The sequence below is a fragment of the Cucurbita pepo genome, chromosome LG20 (assembly GCF_002806865.2).
Source record: "Cucurbita pepo subsp. pepo cultivar mu-cu-16 chromosome LG20, ASM280686v2, whole genome shotgun sequence".
Lineage (NCBI taxonomy): Eukaryota > Viridiplantae > Streptophyta > Magnoliopsida > Cucurbitales > Cucurbitaceae > Cucurbita > Cucurbita pepo.
In genome coordinates, this window is record NC_036657.1 from 6713781 (window position 1) to 6735142 (window position 21362).

At 35.1% G+C, this 21362-nt stretch overlaps 1 protein-coding gene across 2 annotated transcripts; it reads left to right on the forward strand.

Annotated features, from left to right (window-relative positions):
* The first annotated feature begins 457 nt into the window (after positions 1-457).
* LOC111782956 (tRNA ligase 1) lies at positions 458-21357 on the forward strand. Of its 2 annotated transcripts, XM_023663814.1 has the most exons (28): positions 458-804; positions 1119-1341; positions 3032-3279; positions 4869-4919; positions 5453-5535; positions 5870-5969; positions 6261-6339; positions 7643-7766; positions 8294-8400; positions 8757-8888; positions 8971-9035; positions 9165-9317; positions 9582-9742; positions 9865-9896; positions 12090-12259; positions 12813-12892; positions 14696-14761; positions 14869-15155; positions 15973-16080; positions 16772-16869; positions 17996-18056; positions 18878-18954; positions 19062-19133; positions 19217-19293; positions 19447-19527; positions 19680-19782; positions 19903-20061; positions 20549-21357. In XM_023663814.1, the coding sequence occupies exons 1-28, from the start codon at positions 595-597 to the stop codon at positions 20939-20941; spliced, it is 3600 nt and encodes a 1199-aa protein (XP_023519582.1). In that variant the 5' UTR covers positions 458-594; the 3' UTR covers positions 20942-21357. The 2 variants fall into 2 exon arrangements, with proteins under 2 accessions (XP_023519582.1, XP_023519581.1); XM_023663813.1 differs by lacking the exons at positions 458-804; positions 1119-1341 and adding an exon at positions 2148-2494 and having other exon boundaries at positions 2809-3279.
* The last annotated feature ends 5 nt before the right edge of the window (positions 21358-21362 follow it).

The window sequence follows — 21362 nt, forward strand, 5'->3', positions numbered from 1 at the left end:
AATAAATATTTTGAGATTCTTAATTTACGCAACGTTATTATGATACTTAAAGCTAACAAAATTAAATTTTAATTTTAATAAAAGTAAAAGGTTTGTTAAAAAAATTGTAACTAACTAAATCTATAAAATCTAAATTGGAGAATGAACTAACAACTAAATCTAAAAAAAATATGGGAAATTAACCTAATCTAACGAAATTAATTTTTCTTTTTAATTATCGACTTAATATTCCTAATTTTTATAATATATATATATATATATATTTTTTTTTGAATAATATATTAAATTAACTTTATATTAAATATAATATTCAATATATACAATCAAACTCATAATATATTAAATATAATATTCAATATATACAATCAAATTCATAATATATTGAATTAACTTTATATTAAATATAATATTTAATATATACAATCAAACTGCTTCTCTCATCTACACCATGGTTTAGGCTTTTCTCATCTCCACCATGTTTAGCGCGAAAGAGGTGTGGACTATTCCCTGCTCACAATTCGCCTGACCCTCCTCGTCTTTCTCTCTCTATAACCATATTCATATATTGATCAGTTGCAGAGCCCTTGCACTTGAATGTCGGCGCCGCATAGGATTTTCCGTGCTATAACTCTTCCTCTCCCTCGTTTCTCTTCCTCTTCCACCTTCCATTACAGGGCCTTCCCCTTCATTCCCTGCTCTCTTTCCCACTTTATTTTACCTCCTTCTCTTCTTATTCTGTCAACCTCGATTGCCTTCCCTTTTTCGGTTTTGTGGAATTCTCGATTCCTGATGCCTTACAATCAGGTACCCATTTCTGAATTTTGTTTGCCATTGTTGGAATATGCGATGGATTTTCATCTCGGTTTTTGTATCTGGTTATCTTGATGCTTTTGCTAATCACGATCATCTTAATCACTATCATCTCGTTTTGAATTTGGTAATCTGTTTTGAGAGAATTTGTTATGATGGTTTTAGTGGAATTTATAATAATTAGTGTTATTACAATCCGCATACAAAAGGATTCATCCTTCTGTTCTGTTTATTTATTTGTCTCAAGGAATCTGGAATTAGAATTTTATGTTTGGATTGTCGTTGTTAAGTTTGATCTTGATTTGCAGCGAAGGGGTGGTCGTAGAGAGCAGAAGTGGAAAGAGAAGGCAAAGGTTGAAGGAATTTCTACAGAGTCAGAGGCTGCTTCTGAAGTTGTAACTAATGCACTCAGTAATTTGAGGGTTACTGAGAGTAATCAACCGCATATTCCTATTACTAGTGTGCAGTTTGGAAATGCCCAGCCTACAAACCTGGCCACCCCTGGGCTTGGTCATAGAGCAATTTGGAAACCAAAAGCTTATNTGCAACGTTTGATGGTTTTTGTGGAATTTACTATTATTAGTGTTATTACAATGGTAAAGATTCATCTATGTTAATGGGTAGTTTTTCTTTATTTATACGCAGGTAAAAGATTTATCTGTCTGCAGTCTTAATTCAAATAATGTATTATATTTTGATTTGGAGTGTTTACCTGTCTTAATTCAAATAATGTATAATATTTAGATTTGAAGTGTTCACATATCTTAATTCAAATAATGTATTTGAATGTATAATATTTTGATTTGGAGTGTTCACTGGTCTTAATTAACATGATGTATTTGATTTGGAGTGTTCATCCGTCTTAATTCAAATAATGTATAATAAATATTTTGAGATTCTTAATTTACGCAACGTTATTATGATACTTAAAGCTAACAAAATTAAATTTTAATTTTAATAAAAGTAAAAGGTTTGTTAAAAAAATTGTAACTAACTAAATCTATAAAATCTAAATTGGAGAATGAACTAACAACTAAATCTAAAAAAAATATGGGAAATTAACCTAATCTAACGAAATTAATTTTTCTTTTTAATTATCGACTTAATATTCCTAATTTTTATAATATATATATATATATATATTTTTTTTTGAATAATATATTAAATTAACTTTATATTAAATATAATATTCAATATATACAATCAAACTCATAATATATTAAATATAATATTCAATATATACAATCAAATTCATAATATATTGAATTAACTTTATATTAAATATAATATTTAATATATACAATCAAACTGCTTCTCTCATCTACACCATGGTTTAGGCTTTTCTCATCTCCACCATGTTTAGCGCGAAAGAGGTGTGGACTATTCCCTGCTCACAATTCGCCTGACCCTCCTCGTCTTTCTCTCTCTATAACCATATTCATATATTGATCAGTTGCAGAGCCCTTGCACTTGAATGTCGGCGCCGCATAGGATTTTCCGTGCTATAACTCTTCCTCTCCCTCGTTTCTCTTCCTCTTCCACCTTCCATTACAGGGCCTTCCCCTTCATTCCCTGCTCTCTTTCCCACTTTATTTTACCTCCTTCTCTTCTTATTCTGTCAACCTCGATTGCCTTCCCTTTTTCGGTTTTGTGGAATTCTCGATTCCTGATGCCTTACAATCAGGTACCCATTTCTGAATTTTGTTTGCCATTGTTGGAATATGCGATGGATTTTCATCTCGGTTTTTGTATCTGGTTATCTTGATGCTTTTGCTAATCACGATCATCTTAATCACTATCATCTCGTTTTGAATTTGGTAATCTGTTTTGAGAGAATTTGTTATGATGGTTTTAGTGGAATTTATAATAATTAGTGTTATTACAATCCGCATACAAAAGGATTCATCCTTCTGTTCTGTTTATTTATTTGTCTCAAGGAATCTGGAATTAGAATTTTATGTTTGGATTGTCGTTGTTAAGTTTGATCTTGATTTGCAGCGAAGGGGTGGTCGTAGAGAGCAGAAGTGGAAAGAGAAGGCAAAGGTTGAAGGAATTTCTACAGAGTCAGAGGCTGCTTCTGAAGTTGTAACTAATGCACTCAGTAATTTGAGGGTTACTGAGAGTAATCAACCGCATATTCCTATTACTAGTGTGCAGTTTGGAAATGCCCAGCCTACAAACCTGGCCACCCCTGGGCTTGGTCATAGAGCAATTTGGAAACCAAAAGCTTATGGAACAACCAGTGGGGCTGCAGTGGTTGAAGGTGAAAAGGCACCTGCCGTTGGAACATCTATTGAAAACAAGGGGAGTAATGCTGAAATTGCTGCAAATAGCAGCGCCATTCCCTTGACTCAATTACTTAAGGGCAATCAGATTGAACAGTTTACTGTGGATAATTCGGCATACACACAGGCACAAATAAGAGCTACATTCTACCCTAAATTTGAGAACGAGAAGTCGGATCAGGAGGTATTTCTTTTTCAAGTTACACTTGGGACTCTGGTTTTTCTTTATTACACTTAATTATGTATATTTAGCTCGTTTGTTAGATTGTCATTATTCTACCTCGAAGATGGTTTTCCCATTCACCATGTCATTGGCTTGTTTGGGTATGTGTTTTTCTAGGTGCATTCTTTGCGTCATCGGCCGAGTTTTGTTGTAACTTCCCCATTTTCTTGTTAACTACATTTAGAAAGAAAAAACCCAATAAGATCTAATAATTAAAAAGAAAAGAAAAGAAGGCCAGAGGGACTCCATTCCAGTATGTAAGGAGGCCAGAGGAATACCAAAATTTTTAAAAACTAACGTTTTCATGAGGAAGGTATATAAAAGTCTGAACTCCATTCCAAACAATTCTTCTTCTTCTTCTTTTTTAGTGATTTAGTTCAATATTCAACATCTTTACTCCTGTCATCAAAGACTTTTGTTCCTCTAATCAAACACATATTGTTGCCCGTGCGAAATTACTAAAACCTTCTCTTTCTACCACCCCTAAAAACATCTTAACGATCCAAGTGTATGCAACAAGTCGAAACTGCATCAGGTTGAAAAAGAGTTTGCACCAAAGCTTATAAGAAAAATTAATAAAATGGTGGTTTAGTTATTTGGTGATTTTAATTAGAAATAAACTTTGCTTACCACTGGTTCCACCATCCAAGGTTAAAATTGATTTTATATGGATTTCTGGGGGAATCCTTTGCAATAAACTGCTTGTGTATAAAATTATAGGTTGGGAGAGTGAACACCCTGGACTGCGTTCTGAGGCTTTCATTCTGTATATTGGGGTTGCATTGGTTCTCTCTCTAAGAGTGTGGAAGAGGATTTGGGTTATGATTTATAGCGGTGAACTTGTTAATTTTTTACCAAGACCTTCAGTGTTAGTTTGGGTTCAGATACCTATCTAATCTACTACATTCCTTGAGATTAGACCAAGTAAACCTCCCATTCACTTGGGTGTCCTTTTGCATATGCCAATAAGGGTTCAATTTTGTAGGAGGTTGGTTTCTTCGCAGCCTTCGGGGCCTTTGGATTGAGAGAAACGACGGAGTTTTTGAGATTTGGAGAGATCTTGGGAGAAGCTTTGGCACACTGCTACTTTTAATGCTTCTGTTTGGGTGTCAGTTTCCAAGGAATCTTGTAATTACCTGCGAAGTCTTATTAGATTGAGTTGGAACCCGTTTCTGTATAGTTAGTTGCGTGGTTGCTTTTAATAGATTATCTAGTTTACCCCTCGTTTGCCCTTTTGTATTTTTTTCAGAAAAATGAGAGCATGGTTTCTCTTTTTTTTTCTTTTTTTTTTTTATGGATAAATGGATGGGAAATTATCTTGTGAACCTTCTACTTTTCTTTTGGCTTCTATTGGACCTTTGTCTTTGTGAAACATGCATCATGTCATCATATTTAATGAAATTTTCCATTATGGAAAAAAGGACGGTTTATATGGTTATTCTGGGGTAATTTTTTATCAGGTGATTAGATGTTATTGTTTATTTCATTGTCAATAATTAGAGAATTTGTTTCCTGGTAATATGTTTAATGTGTGTATGTTTTTATGTCAGATTAGAACAAGGATGATAGAGATGGTATCAAAAGGCTTGGCTACATTGGAGGTATAAAGATTTACCTGCATTTTTTTGTCAAGAGTACCATATGTTTACGGTGCTTAATCTTCCATTTATAATGGAGTTACTACATATCTTTTAATGTCATTCACTCCCTATTCTGGTTTTTTAAACCGTTAATGATAGTGTTTTTGCTTCAAAGTAAAAGTACATTAACTGTTTTGGACGTTGATTCAATTTTGGGTGTTGTGTTGGTGACAATGCATTTTGTGATTCTTTATGCTTTAATACTGCAAAAGTGGGTCCATACTGTGACCTTACTAAACAGGATTTGTTCTATAGGTTTTACCACTGTGTTCTTGAGTTCTAAAAAAAGTGGTTCCATTATTGTGAGGGTTAATATGGTTTTCTTCTCGCTTTGGAACGATCCCGTTTCCTACTTCATGATAAATTCATATCTTACCGTGAAAATTTTCATTGCTTATACTGCTTGGTTACTGTTTCTCATGGTAATAGTATATTGAATGTGTTCTGAATTCTATAAGTTGTTATTAGGTTATTTAACTTGGAAATTTCTGCAGGTTTCACTAAAACACTCTGGGTCTTTGTTTATGTACGCTGGTCATCAGGGCGGAGCATATGCAAAAAACAGCTTCGGGAATATGTATGCCGATAATTGTCTTTTCTTTTAAATTTGTTTTTGAAGGGTGTATGATATGCTGATTTGCTAAAATCCATTTTGATAAAGCCAGTATGGAATTGAATTTGAAGTGGTACTCATTTTTTTTTTGGTATTCTTTCTTGAATAAGGCTCGTTAACTGCTCTGCACACACTTCCTACAATATCATTTGCCATTATTATTATTTCTTTTGTAGCTTTTAGTATTAGACGAGGAGGATGCCATAAGTTTGGACTTCATAACTTTGGAACTTATCACGGTTGCCATTTCTATTTTGCCACATTTTTGAAGCTTTTCTGAATAAAAATACCATTTCAGATACACTGCTGTTGGTGTCTTTGTTCTGGGAAGGATGTTTCGAGAGGCTTGGGGATCTGTAGCACCAAAAAAACAAGCAGAGTTCAATGATTTCCTTGAGGTATTGTTAACATTAAAAAAACAATGATTGTTATTTAAAGCTTTTAGCCTTGATCCTTGCACCTTCTTTATGCCTTTTTTCTTGTTAATTGGAGCCCCACTTTTGTATATATTGTACAAGTTCTATGTTTGGTTCTTTTTGTAGGTCCTTTTGTTTCTTCCATTTTTTCCACAAAGGACGGCTTTCCATGAAAAATAAAATGCTATGAGAATCTTTAACATGTTTATATATTTTCTGCCATTGTACATTTCCTTGCAGCACTTAACCATCTTGCTACCTTTCTTCTTTTAGAGTAACCGTATGTGCATATCAATGGAGTTAGTAACTGCCGTTCTGGGAGATCATGGCCAGCGACCACGAGAGGATTATGGTAATAGCAACTTACAACTTTCAATTTATTAGTCTTTAGTCTTAAATTTAGAACTTTCAACTTGAACTAATTGTTTTTTGATTTAATTAAGAGGGAGCGCAGGAAGGATTTGTATGATCAATTTTTCCTCTTTGATACTGGATGGAATTCTGTAACGACCCAGATCCACCGCTAGTAGATATTGTCCTCTTTGGGCTTCCCCTCAAGGCTTTAAAACGCGTCTGTCAGGGGAAGGTTTCCACACCCTTATATATGGTGGTTTGTTCTCCCCCCAACCAATGTGGGACATCACAATCCACCCCCCTTCGGGGCCCAGCGTCCTCGCTGGCACTCTTTCCTTCCTCCAATCGATGTGGGACCGCCCCTAAATCTACCCCCCTTTGGGGCCAGCGTCCTTATTGGCACACCGCCTTGTGTCTACCCCCCTTCAGGGAACAGCGAGAAGGCTGGCACATCGTCCGGTGTCTGGCTCTGATACGATTTGTAACGACCCAGATCCACCGCTAGTAGATATTGTCCTCTTTGGGCTTTCCCTTTCGGGCTTCCCCTCAAGAATTTAAAACGCGTTTGCTAGGGGAAGGTTTCCACACCCTTATAAACTGTGGTTTGTTCTCCTCCCCAACCAATGTGATAAACTGTGGTTTGTTCTCCTCCCCAACCAATGTGATAAACTGTGGTTTGTTCTCCTCCCCAACCAATGTGATAAACTGTGGTTTGTTCTCCTCCCCAACCAATGTGATAAACTGTGGTTTGTTCTCCTCCCCAACCAATGTGATAAACTGTGGTTTGTTCTCCTCCCCAACCAATGTGATAAACTGTGGTTTGTTCTCCTCCCCAACCAATGTGATAAACTGTGGTTTGTTCTCCTCCCCAACCAATGTGATAAACTGTGGTTTGTTCTCCTCCCCAACCAATGTGATAAACTGTGGTTTGTTCTCCTCCCCAACCAATGTGGGACATTGGTTGGGGACATCACAAATTCTTTCTGAAGATTTTTTCCCTTAAATTTTGTTTTTTAATTATCTTTTCTAGGACTGTTGATTTGATTGAAACTGGAGTAAATTCTTACTTGAGCGTCCTTTTTATAGATTTTCAATCATGAAGCTGTTCTAATTAATTTTTGAGTTGTTATACATAATAATTATCTTGACATCCTTCCTGCCGTCCAATGAAACTTATATTTACCTATTTCCACATTGGTCATTTATGTTTCTATTGAAAATATTATTATTTTTATGTTGTGCTGTTTTCTGTCAGTATATTGCATTAGGTTTTAAGCAATGCACTCTTTCATTTCGTGCAGTGGTAGTTACAGCAGTTACAGAACTGGGAAACGGAAAGCCAAAGTTCTATTCAACTTCAGAAATAATAGCTTTTTGTAGAAAGTGGCGCTTACCAACCAATCATGTTTGGTTATTCTCAAGCAGGTGATGGTCCATAATTTCATTTAATTTACTTGGTATGAACAATTTTCTTTTTCAGAGTAGGTTTCGACGTCTCATTTACAATCCCATTTTTTTGTTTGAAGACAATTTGTTTTTTTAATAAAAGTAATTTCTAATGTTTTGCATGACATGGAAAATTGAATTAAGGGATTATGTCCCAAAAAAAAAGTTATGATATCTTCACAGTTGCTGAACTTGCCAACGTCCAATGCTTCTCAGATTTTGACAGTTGCTGTGCTTTATTAGATGTGTATATCATCCAGGGTTCCAAGTGTTTCTTGCATGCGCTACTTCTCTACTTTTGTTTAGTTTCATGCAGCTTTGGTTTTGATTATATGTCTTGAGTGCTCAAGTGATTTTTGTTTTAAACTCGGATGTTCTAATTTGAATATAGTGTGAATTTTACTTTTTTTTTTTTTCTTTTTAAACCTTGTAGTGTCTACTTACTGTTTGTTACATAAAACAACTCTCTTCTGGCGCCTGATCCTTTTCTTTTCTAACCATTGAAGGAAATCAGTGACATCTTTTTTTGCTTCCTTTGATGCCCTATGTGAAGAAGGAACTGCTACAACAGTATGTAAGGCTCTTGATGAAGTTGCAGAAATATCTGTACCAGGTATTTTTATTTGTCAGTTTAAACTTTAATTTGTAGCCAGTACATTTATCAGCTGCATGCTGTCCTTTTCAAATTTGTATTCCTATATACCCTTTTACCTTTGTTCTCTTTTGAGACCTTTGTTTTTTTTGAGACATTTGTCAAAGTTAGTATGCTATCCATTGAATGGATTGTTCAATGGATAGGTCTCTTTGATTTACGTCTGTTCTATTCTTCCATGACTTGCAGCCATGAACTTATACTAAGGTTTTCTTACTTTTTTGTGTGTTTATAAATTATAATTCGTGCAGTGTTTGCTCACTCTTTGTTATGAGTTGAAAAGTTTATAATGGTTGTCAACTGGAATTGGTGTGCAGGCTCAAAAGATCATATAAAAGTGCAGGGTGAAATTCTTGAGGGTCTTGTGGCTCGTATGGTGAGCCATGAGAGTTCAAAACACATGGAGAAAGTATTGGAAGAATTTCCTGCTCTGCCATATAACGAAGGAGGTACGGTGTTGGTGCCGTTATTTACTTTTAATCCTTCTCCATTGGCACCCTTAATTTTGTTTGTATACCCTGTTTTGTTTAGGTGGACTTGATTTGGGACCAAGCCTGAGGGAAATTTGTGCTGCAAATAGGTCAGATGAAAAACAGGTAATAGAAATTCCTTGGCATGAAATATGATGGTTTTGCGCGTTTTTTTGGAACAGAAATGGAATGATTTTCATCTATTAAGAATCACATTTTTATTCTCATCTCTGCTTCTGTAAAATACAACTGCAGCAAATAAAAGCACTTCTTCAAAACGTGGGTAGTGCTTTTTGCCCTGATCATTCAGACTGGTATGGTGATTCCCACTCAAGAAATGCAGACAGATCTGTTGTATCAAAATTCTTACAAGCCAAGCCAGCTGATTTTTCCACCTCCAAATTACAGGTTAGATAATCGTTACTTCATGTCAGGACAATGAACTTTTATCTGTATTTGTGTTTTCTCTTAAAACAAATAGTGATTCATCTTCTCCAGACTTGAGAACCAATTTCCCTACCAATGTTTCACGTGTTGGTTATTTTTAAATTCCTTTTAAACCCCTTCCTCTGTTTTTATCATTGATTTTGTTGGTCATACTAGTTACCTTATTTGTGAGCATTTCACTTTACTCGATATGAATTGATCTTGAAGTAATTCAAATCTATCCAGGAAATGGTTCGTCTAATGAGAGACAGGCGTCTTCCAGCTGCCTTCAAATGCTATCATAACTTTCACAAAATTGGTTCCATATCAATTGACAACCTTTTCTATAAAATGGTCATTCATGTTCAAAGTGACTCTGCTTTTCGGCGATATCAAAAAGAAATGAGGTACTGCTTGGGACTTTCACTCTATTCTCAGTTGCAGTGTTCAAAATAATTGTTCCTATTGGTATCGTTGAGCTACTGTCATGTTTTTATTAATGGTGTCAAATGTGTTGAACATGTTTCAGGCACAAGCCAGGGTTGTGGCCATTGTATCGAGGTAATAGCTAACCTTTCATACTGTGAATTCCTTATCTTTATTTCAACTACTTCGATTCAAAGTATCTTAAGCATTCTCTTTACACTTTTGTACATGATGATTATGATTCATAATTCTGATGTTGGACTCTGGTGTGTTTTGTTTTTTATTAGTTGATATCTTGTTTTAGCAGAAAAAAAATTGAACTCAAACAAAATTTCCTTCATGGTTGAAACTTTCTAGAAAGATCAAGAAGAAAAAGACTCCCAGTGTTGGACAAAAGGAAATTAAGTAACAGAAAGAAATATAAAGATGACTAAACTTGAACTTTTAGGGTTATACCTTACATCTTCTTGAACTTTAAAAAACGTCAAATAAATCTCTCAATTTTGTGTCTAATAGTAATAGGTCTCTATTAGATTTGAAATTTTATAACTCACGACGAGTCGAAACAAAATTGAAAGGTTCATAAAAGAGACTTATTTATGTACGACATTAATGAAATTCAAAAATGGTTTTACGAAACAAATCTGCTAAATAGATATTTGTCATGCCACAAAAGGCTCACCAATTGTTACTGTTAAAAGTGTTCATAAAAGATTATATTTGTCTTAAACCATAGTTGATTTAACATAACATAAGAGCAAGGGGTGCTTTCTTGAAATCATTGTAATGTCATTTTCTTATCCATTATTATTGATAACCATTTGTTTGTGTTATGCAAATTTTTAAGCCAACCACGGAAAGAGTGTTGTTGAAGTATTGGTAGAAGATTAAATTTACCAACACCATATAGAATTAATCTTCCATACTTCTTTTTATTTTTTTGGTTTTGTTTAAGGGTTGAATTGAATTGAAAGTGAGCTGAACTCCCCAATCTCATCATCTTTTTAATTTTTTTCCAGCCAATAGTTGCCAACTATGATGACAGCTATCCCAACAGCAGAACAAGAATGATTTGAAACCACCCTGAAAATACGAGGGAATCTAATCATTAAAGGAGACTCACCAAGCCAAATATGTAATCCATAAGTTGATATGATTGCTATTGCCAACATTGAAAATTAAAACCCAAACTTAATATGTTTTTCTTCAACTTCCAGTTAGCTGTTCCTAATTAATTAATTCTGTTGACAAGAAACAACTTCTCACTAATAGATGAAACGAAACTGATGAGTAAAGATGTTGAACAAGAAACAACTTCTAATTAATTAATATTTTATTGAGTTTAGTAAGGATATTGTTCGGACTTCTCGTAGATTTAGATTGAGTGGCAAGCGGATGCTTGAGAATGTGTATACTAGAGTTCTTAACACCTCCATTCTCTGAAAAAGAATGTTGGTTCACAAGTAAGACACCCAGTCTGGATTGAACCAGTTGGAGTGATCAGATTTAATGAATCTCTATGGTGTGTTCTCATTGAATATTTGAGAGGTGTCTACATTACAGCCATTCCCAGTGGGAGGAGAAAGAATATAAGTTAGAAAAGTTTAAAGCTCAAAAGGGTTTAAGGAGTTTAACTTAATTTCTGATGCTATTTATGTGAGGATTAAAAGTAGAGTCCATGGAGGTGGGGAAGAGAGTTTTGTTAAGGTTGTCTTAGAACACTAGGGTCTTGGTTATTTAGGGAAGAAATTGATAGTCGAGAAAACTAAATCTGGAGGTTGTGTTGATCTAAGAAACAATATTAAAGGAAGTGAATAGAAGGATAATCAAATCCTCCCGGATTTCTATTGATATCAGATGAGTGGAGATGGTGGCATATGAACCCTGACACAGGCCTCAAAGCTTTTCCGCCCTGCTGATAGAACTTGAGGCACATTCAAGATAGCCTTTACGAATGCCCCCGAGGTTTAAAGACATGGTGGTTTCACATGTCAAAAGTGATGTTACAAAACTTCACCCCCCCATCATGGGAACGGCAAGCATGTCTTTAAACCTTTGATGTCGTGAATTGTACAAGATCACAATGCTGTCATAAGTCTTTCCTAATTTCCTCTTTTCCACATTTGCACGTTGTAAACCCTCCAAGCTAGCTTCAATATTGTAACATCTTCATCCTCTTTAGTAAAAATTTGTTTATTTAAGAAGAAAAGGAAAACGAAGAATAATAATAAGAAGAAGAAGAACTAAGTAGAATATGCTATATCAAACTATTCAACTCTCTTCTAAACTGTATAAAAGACGTTTGCTCACAGTTTCACGTGTTCCCAGGTTTTTTTGTTGACATTAATTTATTCAAAGAAAACAAGGAGAAGGCTGCTGAGATAGTGAAGAGTAAAAACAATTTGATGGAGACTGAAGGCAATGGGACCGTGGGAAGAGATGGATTTGCTGATGAAGATGCAAATCTGATGATAAAACTGAAATTTCTTACATATAAGGTAATTTTTCTTCAACTTGTCTAGTTTAAGTTATTGTAAAAGTATAAGAAGGAAATAATTTACCTCATACTAGGGCAGGACGTACTTGTCGGTTCTTATTCTTTTGTACCTTCCAGGTTCATTGGGCCAGTTTTATTGTTCACAACATGATTCTTTTCTTCTTTTTTTTCTAAATTTTGGAAAATAATATTTCTGTTCAGTAGATATTAGCCATTGGTGCAATCCTCTTTTATTTGGGTCATGGTGTAAACATCACGAGCCTCTAGTCGATTAATGCTTGAGGGCTTTTCTTTTCTTTTACTGATGTATTAATGCTAATTTTAGTTGAGTATAGTCTTCACAGAGCTTTATGATTTAATCTAGAATCCTGAGGTCTGAAATCTGAGGTATTAAATTAACAAGTTTCTGAGTATCACATGTCGGGTTTAGGTTAAGAATTGTGTGAATGTGGTTACCGGATTAAAAAAAGAATTGTTCAGGTGAACTTTCTGTTGTGATTGCTATTAACAAATTATTTTATTAATTAGTCTGAACTCTTAATATTTTCTCGTAGTTGCGGACTTTTTTGATTCGTAATGGTTTGTCAATTCTCTTCAAAGAAGGTTCATCTGCATACAAGGCCTATTACTTGAGGTATGATCAATTGATTAGATGAAGATGGGCATGCCATATTTTTTACTCGCAAATTGAGAAAATGAATCTATAGTTGAGACGGAAATTGTAGACTAATAATCTTATTCATGGTGCAAGTGCAATGGGGTTACTTCCCTTCACTCCTGCACTCGGTTAAAATACGCAACATTACAAACACCAAACACGGAAATCTAACTGCTGGAGTTCTTTTATTTGTCATTTTTAAGTATGAGTCTCTTGTGCAAGTACATCTTGCTCATTCTCCTCTTTGAACTTCTATCTTGTGGTGGCTCCTTTTAAAAAAGTTCTAAATGAAAATTATTTTGAACAAAGTAAAAGATTCTTTTTTGGGAGTAAAAAGAAAACCTCCACCTTCAACCACACAAACGCAATCATGAAGTAACAGATAAGAAATAATCTAACGGACTTGCAATCTTGAAGAACCTTGGAGATCCTTGAGTTTATACGAGAAAAAAGATGCTTCTTGAGAAATCCTCAATAATCAAGTAGTCCAACTAGAGAATTATTTTGATAAATGCTGAATGTTACAAAGGAATCATGGAACGATATTTTTCAAGACTGTATTTAACAAGACTATGCTGAATGTTACCAATTGTTTTTAGTTTTTATTTTTGGGATACAAGCTAGTTGTGTTAACTGAAAAGGAAAAGGAGGTACAAAATTACTAAAGACGGAGTAGAACGGTGGGGACTATTTCACCTAGGAAGATCCTGATTGTTAAAAACTCACCAAGAAAGCCTACCTCTCAATTTTAGAAGCCATGCAGTTTTACCAGAGAACTCTTATCCCTGTTTATTTTAAGCCCTGAAATGATCTCAAAAGTGATCTCAAAAGTTGCTAACATAAAATTAAATATCATGTCATCAGCAAATTAGAGATGGGATGGATGAATTCTCTCTCGTCCTACCTGAGGGTCCTTGTCAACCCTTATCCATTTCAATTGACACCATCTTGCTATGGACATTGACTACTGCTAGGAAGAGAAGGGGGAACGGGAGGTTTCCTTGTCTCTCACCCCTCTGTGGCATAGATCCGCCCTTTAGGTTTACTATTGTTCAAAATGGAGAAGGTTCGTGGTTTGAAGGCAATTCCACATCCAAGATCTTCATTTCTACCCAAAGCCTTTTCTTCCACAACAATACATCCCAAAAAAAAAATCCAATCTATTAACCATCGCTTTCTTGGACTCAATCTTAAATATAAGACCCTCCAACTTCAGGTTCCTATAATCTTCAATATTCATGTTCTAAATGAGGATTTCATCCATAATTTTTTTCCATACTACGGAGTCTCCTTGATATTCCAAGAATACTATGGAGAACTTTCCTAAATCATTCGGGGCCAGAAGCTTACAGTGATCTTATAAAGGATTATGGTAAGGTTAATAAGTCTAAAATCCTTGATTCTCCTTGCACTCTCAGTCTTGGGGATGAAGCAAATAAAATTTTCGTTCATGCACTAATCAGTGACAATCCTCTTGTAGAACTTTTCCCAATTCTTCCTTCAATTTTTTGTGCTTATATTTGAGAAATTTAAATTGAAATTAATAGTAAGACTATAAAAATGTTGAAAGGGGCTTAGAATTTCTTGGAGTGTATTACTGTATTTTGTGTAAACACTCATTATTACACTAGTATTACAATGAGGGTGTGTTGTTTTTCTCTTCTGTATTCTATTCATCAATGAGATTTTTGCCTATATTTTTGTTTTAGAAAATCTATATTATTTGTATTCATCCTGCTATTAAAGTGAAGCATATCTATCTTTATTTAAAAAATGTAGGCAAATGAAGTTGTGGGGTACATCATTTGGAAAACAAAGGGAGCTCAGCAAGATGCTTGACGAGTGGTAAGTATATAATTATTGATTGTTGGGCTGTTTTCTTGTTCCACTAGAATTGTAGGTACTTTGCAGGAAAAAATAATGAAGTTGATGATATACTTTTAACATGATAGGGCTGTATACTTGAGGAGGAAGTACGGGAATAGACAACTGTCATCGTCTATCTATCTTAGTGAAGCCGAACCTTTTCTTGAACAGTATGCTAAGCGCAGTCCTCAGAATCAGGCTCTTATCGGATCTGCTGGAAATCTAGTTAGAGCAGAAGACTTCTTGGCTGTTGTCGAGGAAGGAATGGACGAAGAGGGTGATCTTCAGAAAGAGGACGCAGCACCATCAAGTCCTATGCTCTCTAGGAAGGATGTTGTGCCAAAAGCAGAGGGCTTAATTGTGTTTTTTCCAGGTACTTGTATTTGCTAATTGGTCAGGCCTTGTTTATTTCCAAATGTTCTAAAGATTTTTGTGGTCAAGTTTTTTCATGTCCAAATTCCATTATCTAGGTTAGGATTATGGATTATCTTGGTGGAGGAACTTCATACTTCCTTTATATATATGTGTATATATGCATGTGTGTGTGTGTGTGTGTGTACGTGACCATGTATTTTTGTCATATTTTGGGTTCCTTTAATTTCTCTTTTGAGAAGGCTACCTGAACTTAGTTCTTCTTGTAGCCATGCCCATGCCCATTGGCATTTGAATTTGTGTTTGTCCTTTTCTGAAGCATGTAACAATAGTATGGGTATGCTTTCTAGTACTTTTAATTGTGGTAAAAGAACTAAGAGAAACTATTCTACTCCTTATATTTAATTTATTCAAGTCAAGACATTAAAGTATAGGTTGAATGCAGTTTGAGCTAAAAGAACACGTTTATTGTTGGTTGTCAGTTTCCCACATCCTTCAATTATAAAGCTACATATTTTCAGTTGACACTATCACATTGAGGTTTACAAATGTATTTATTGTTTTAATGTGGAAATTCTTTAGCAGCTATTGCTCTTGCATTTTGACTCTTACAAGATGCTGTAATTTTTTATCTTGAGTGGCCCTCAAATGCATTATATTGTTGTCGCTTTCAATTAACTTTAGCTTGGTACAGTTCATGAAATACATAGATCTTCTCTAATGTATTATGTAGCATTTTTTGTGGTTTAACCAAATTCTCTGGTTAATAGATTTTTTATAATTCACTTTTATACGTTGCTTTGAACTTCAATTTATAGGAATCCCAGGCTGTGCAAAGTCTGCTCTTTGCAGAGAGATACTTAATGCCCCGGGAGCACTTGGAGATGACCGACCGGTCAATACTCTAATGGGTGACCTGATTAAAGGTAATAGATGAATTTCTTGACTCTTCTATGATTTTAAGCTAGAGATTTCAGATGTTGCCTCTTTGTTTGCCTCTTGGTTAGGGTTCCAAGCCAATTTTTTAAAACTAAACAAAGTAGTTTTTAAAAACTTGATTCTGTTTTTGAAGTTTTGTTTAGAATTCAAATGTGTTTTTAAAGGTGCAAAACTGACCAAAAGTTGTGTGGCAACAAGCAATATTTTCAAAAACAAAAATGGTTATCTGGGCTTAAATGAAGAGTTAGAAGAGATGGATGGATTTTTTCAGTAGGTTTTCTATTTTATCTTTCATGAGTTTGATATATTTTTACATCTTGATTTTTTGTTACCTGGAAACAGTAAAAAAAATAAACTGATAAGATAACTTGTTTAGACTCTAGAGGTTTGAGGTTTTTTCTTATCAGGAGAGAAATGTATAGGCCACAGGTTCCAGGGTTAGTTTTTTTGGCCTCCTCAAGAGGCTAATTTGTAGTTCATTCTAACTTCCTAATTGCTTTGCCATTCTAAGCTTTCTTTTCCTTCTCGAAGCTAGTGAGAAATATAGGCTTTTGGATTCGGAAGAATGCAACTGTGTCTTGAGATTGCATTGTTTTAATTCCCAAAATTCTTGGTTAAGAGTGCTAGGCATATAATTTTGAGCAATCAACTTGTTTCTTATATATTAAATATATACAGGAAGATATTGGCAGAAGGTTGCTGATGAGCGTAGGAGAAAACCATACTCCATAATGCTTGCAGACAAAAACGCACCAAATGAAGAAGTGTGGAGACAAGTATGTTCTCGTTCTTTACTCTAAATAGTAAACATCAATCCAGTGAACAAAGCGGGAGGAATATAAAATAAAGTGAATGTTGCTAGCTTCTTCATCAAATAATTTATTTTAGCGTTGTCTCTATCTCTATTATCAACTTTTTATTTGGAAATGGGACTACAGATTATTAAAAGAAAATTCCAGAAAGTAAACAGAGTCCTTAGAGTCTTCTAGTTGCGGCTTGTAATACTTAAGTTCCTTCTAATATGCCTTTTAGATGTATCATTGGAACTCGTGGTGATAGCATTTGATTTTGACGTCGGAGGATATTCTTTGGTTCTGTTCTTGTCGTCTTAATCCTTCTGTCCCTTGAATTTGCTTTTCGGTTTTATGTAAGCATTGTTTCATTCCGAAGATAGAAATTAAAGGTGAAATGAAATTTGGTATTTGATATTATATCTTGGACGGGTCCAATTTATTCATAGAGCCTCTTTGGTGTATGTCCATGGACCACTGTATCAGCATATTGCATTTCAAAATTATTTATAGTCGATTTGATGCTAGCTCAAATATTTATACAATATGACTATTGATGCTATACCCATTTTGTATTTCCAGCTTCTGGATGAACTTGATAAGGCCATTTTTGTCATATCTTCAACCTGACGGACCTTAGTTCTTCCAATCAATCTGCACCTTGGAATAGGAAAATTGAATCTAGTTCAGAAATTTCATAGATAGGCCACTTTTATTATAACTAAAAATCACTTTTGGTTAAAGGAGTTGAAAAAAAAGCTATCCAATTGATTGATATTAGCATATGTTTCAACTTCATTAGAACTTTTTTTTTCATTTTGACATTTTAAATATATTTGTTACTCTTGTTTCTTAAAGTATTGATCGTCTAAACACAGGATATGTCAATCCCGAAAAATCATGATCGAACGAACGTCTTACTTTCTGCTATTATATTTTGTATTTCTTATAAAATAGATGACTATTTTCTATTAAGCCTATTTACAAAAAGAGACCCATCTATTTTGTGATGGGAGAGGCCAAAAGGCCGTGTTAGTTTTTGAGGATGTTCTGTTTTTGAACTGTGTGTACGTTTTTATTAAACTCCTTATAAGAAACTGCTTTTGTGCAGATTGAAGATATGTGCCATAGCACAAGAGCCTCTGCAGTTCCAGTTATACCTGATTCTGAAGGTTATAATCATTTTATGCTTATAACGTTCAGTTCCTTGTCTCGTGATATGTCTAGAGAAGTTATTTCTTTAATTGCACGAAACTTGCTTTATCAACAGAAAGTTCATGGACTATACTAATATTGTGATGGCTTTTTTCACACACCAATGAAATCAAAAGTTTCCTCCTCAAAAAAAATATGGGGATGCCTTTTGAAAAAAGTTACTTTTAAACCTGCATGCAATTCAGACAATTGAATTTGAACTTGTGAGGAGAACTGAGAAATGATTTGGCGTTGCTGGTTCTGGTTTAATATGTTTCCAGCATCTTGGACAGTTCTGCATGCTTTTTGAGGACTTCCTACTAAATTCTGTAGACGTCTAAACTACAAAAATAAAAATATGCTGTGGTATGACGGAACGAGATCAGAAATGCTGTTCGAAAATGCTTTGTTGTGGAGTATAAAACATGGGGAAGTAGACCTTGGAGAGAGAAACTAATGAGAAAACTAGTGATACCTTAAAGGTTGGCTTTTCTTAAATCTGAGGCTGCTATACCCAATTATGCTAAGGTAATAGAAGGAAATTATGGAGAGCATGACTGATGTGAATATAATTGTCTCTAGCTTCCTTCTCATTGTCTCTTCCAATAGTGATTTTTCATGGCATTGAGGAGTTTATGTTCAAAATTTTGTTGTATGTTGATTCTGTTGCAAATGTTGTGTTGATAAAGGGTATTGTGCCTATTGACATCATATATGCCTTTACTGGAAACTGTTATTTTGGTTACTCGCCCTCCACATTTCACAGAAGAATTCTCATTTACTGTCGCTGAATGTGCAGGAACTGATTCTAACCCCTTCTCCCTTGACGCACTGGCTGTGTTCATGTTCCGTGTGCTGCAAAGAGTTAACCATCCAGTATGCACTCTATGTTGATACTTCAAACTGTAAAAGTATCTCATTTATCATCATTGATTGGGTTACGCTCTTTCTAATGATTCTACTAATGATCTGTGATTCTGAAGGGAAATCTCGACAAGGCGTCCCCTAATGCAGGCTATGTCCTACTAATGTTTTATCACCTTTATGAGGGCAAGGTGTGAGCAGTTCTCATTGCTCCTCCATTTCATCCTCGGTTTCACTTTTAGTATCTTGATCATTTTTTCTCTAATGCTTTCAGAGTCGTAGAGAGTTCGAAGGTGAGCTTATCGATCGTTTTGGGTCTCTGGTTAAGATTCCATTGCTGAAATCTGATAGGTATAATAACTGATCCTCAGCACTGGTCTTATTTTTCATTATTTCCCCCTCCCCATGCGCTACAATCTCTTTGTTATGATTATTTCTCTATTCCATTATTGAGATTGTTTTTTGAGTTTGTACATCTAATATTTTGCTGTTCTTGGATTGCAGGAGTCCCTTACCTGACAATTTGAAGACTATCTTAGAGGAAGGATTAAGTCTGTATAAGCTCCATACTAGTAGACATGGAAGGTTGGTGGCTGGCTTGTTCAAGTATTTATAGTTGATTCTTTCATTGTTGAACTTTGTTGACTTGAAGTTTCTAGCATAGGAATGTCACTAGATGATCTGCAATGTGCTTTCTTGTCAGCTACCTCTTATGTAAATCTGGAACTTTTTTGCAGGGCGGACTCTACTAAAGGTTCTTACGCGAAAGAATGGGCGAAATGGGAGAAGCAATTGCGAGAAACTTTGTTTGGTAACGCTGAGTATCTCAATGCTATTCAGGTGCATTTTACTTCTCTTTAAAAGCTCAGATTTATCCATGCTTCCATTTAGTTTGTATCAAACTATATTAACTGTCTTTCGACGAAAACGTTAATAAAATAATCAATGTTTACTATCCAGGTTCCATTTGAGTTTGCTGTTCAAAATGTGTTGGAGCAATTAAAGAAGATTTCAAAGGGCGACTATAAAAGCCCTATTACAGAGAGGAGGAAGTCTGCGACCATAGTGTATGCTGCTGTCAGTCTTCCTGTTCAGGACATCCAAGATGCTCTCCACACGGTAAGTGAACATGTATACGAACCACTTTGGCTCCCACAGCCGGTAGCCCATCGACATTTTTACAACATGGTTCTAAGTGAAATTGGTTCAAGACCCAACAAAACTTAAGCTGATAGGTTATAGTCCTTCCTTTTCTGTGTAGTTTGCCAAATTAGCTTCTAAATCCTTCTCCCGTCTTCTAACAGACCGTTAAACGATATTCGAAACATCTTGCAAGTTCCATAGTCTATGACTGAAACATAGTGGATAAGATAACGTGGGAGGAAAAATAGTAGCTCGACATATTCTTATACTTCTTACTGCTGACAAATTTGTTCGTGATCTTCAAATATCGAGATCGTTATTAGCTTCCCTTTCGGTTTTTTTTGTGATCTGCTCCGATATTTTTCCACGTTATCCTTTATCCATTATGTATCTGTAATTTCATCATATGCACAAGCCAAGTCCCACTATGTGTATCCTTACGTTTTCCAACATTATTGTGCAGTTGGGCACCAAAAACCCTCAGGTTGAAGCATTCATTAAAGAAGGCTACAAGGATTACACACTTAAAAGCGCTCATGTCACACTCGCACACAAAAGAAGCCATGGCATTAAAGCTGTAGCTGACTACGGCATCTTCGAAAACAAAGAAGTTCCAGTTGAGCTGACAGCCCTACTTTTCTCAGATAAAATGGCTGCCTTCGAAGCTCGGGTTGGCAGCATTGAGGACGAAAGAGTGATTTCGAAAAATGAGTGGCCGCATGTAACATTATGGACAAGAGAAGGGATTGCAGCAAAAGAGGCCAACACATTACCACAGTTAGTATCAGAGGGGAAAGCAACTCTGGTGGAACTGAACCCTCCCATTGTCATATCAGGCAAGGTGCAATTCTTTTAGCCTTTTCCCTCCTCCTTCCATTTCTCTGCATTATCAGAGGTTGATTATCAGAAATAAACGGCATAAAATTTTGGTTGCTGAGGTTTTAGATTACAGGTAATAAGAAGTTTTGTAGGATTTTTCTATGGCAAAAGTTTCTGTATAGCCAGCCCACTTTGATCTACTCGAAAACAGGTCGAACTTTTGTTTTTTTTTTTTTTTTTTAATAATATGGAATTTTTTTTGTTTTTTTTGTTGAGTTTAGCTTTGCATATGATAGAATTTTGTTGGATAGCATTTTGAAGTGTTCCAGAGCTGTGGCTGCTGCTGTTATTATGAATTTAATAGCATACCAACAATATTTTAAATGAGCTACTGTTATTATGAATCATTTGGTAGACGGAATGGATATCCAGAATTGGCTGTGGCTTTTTTGATTTTG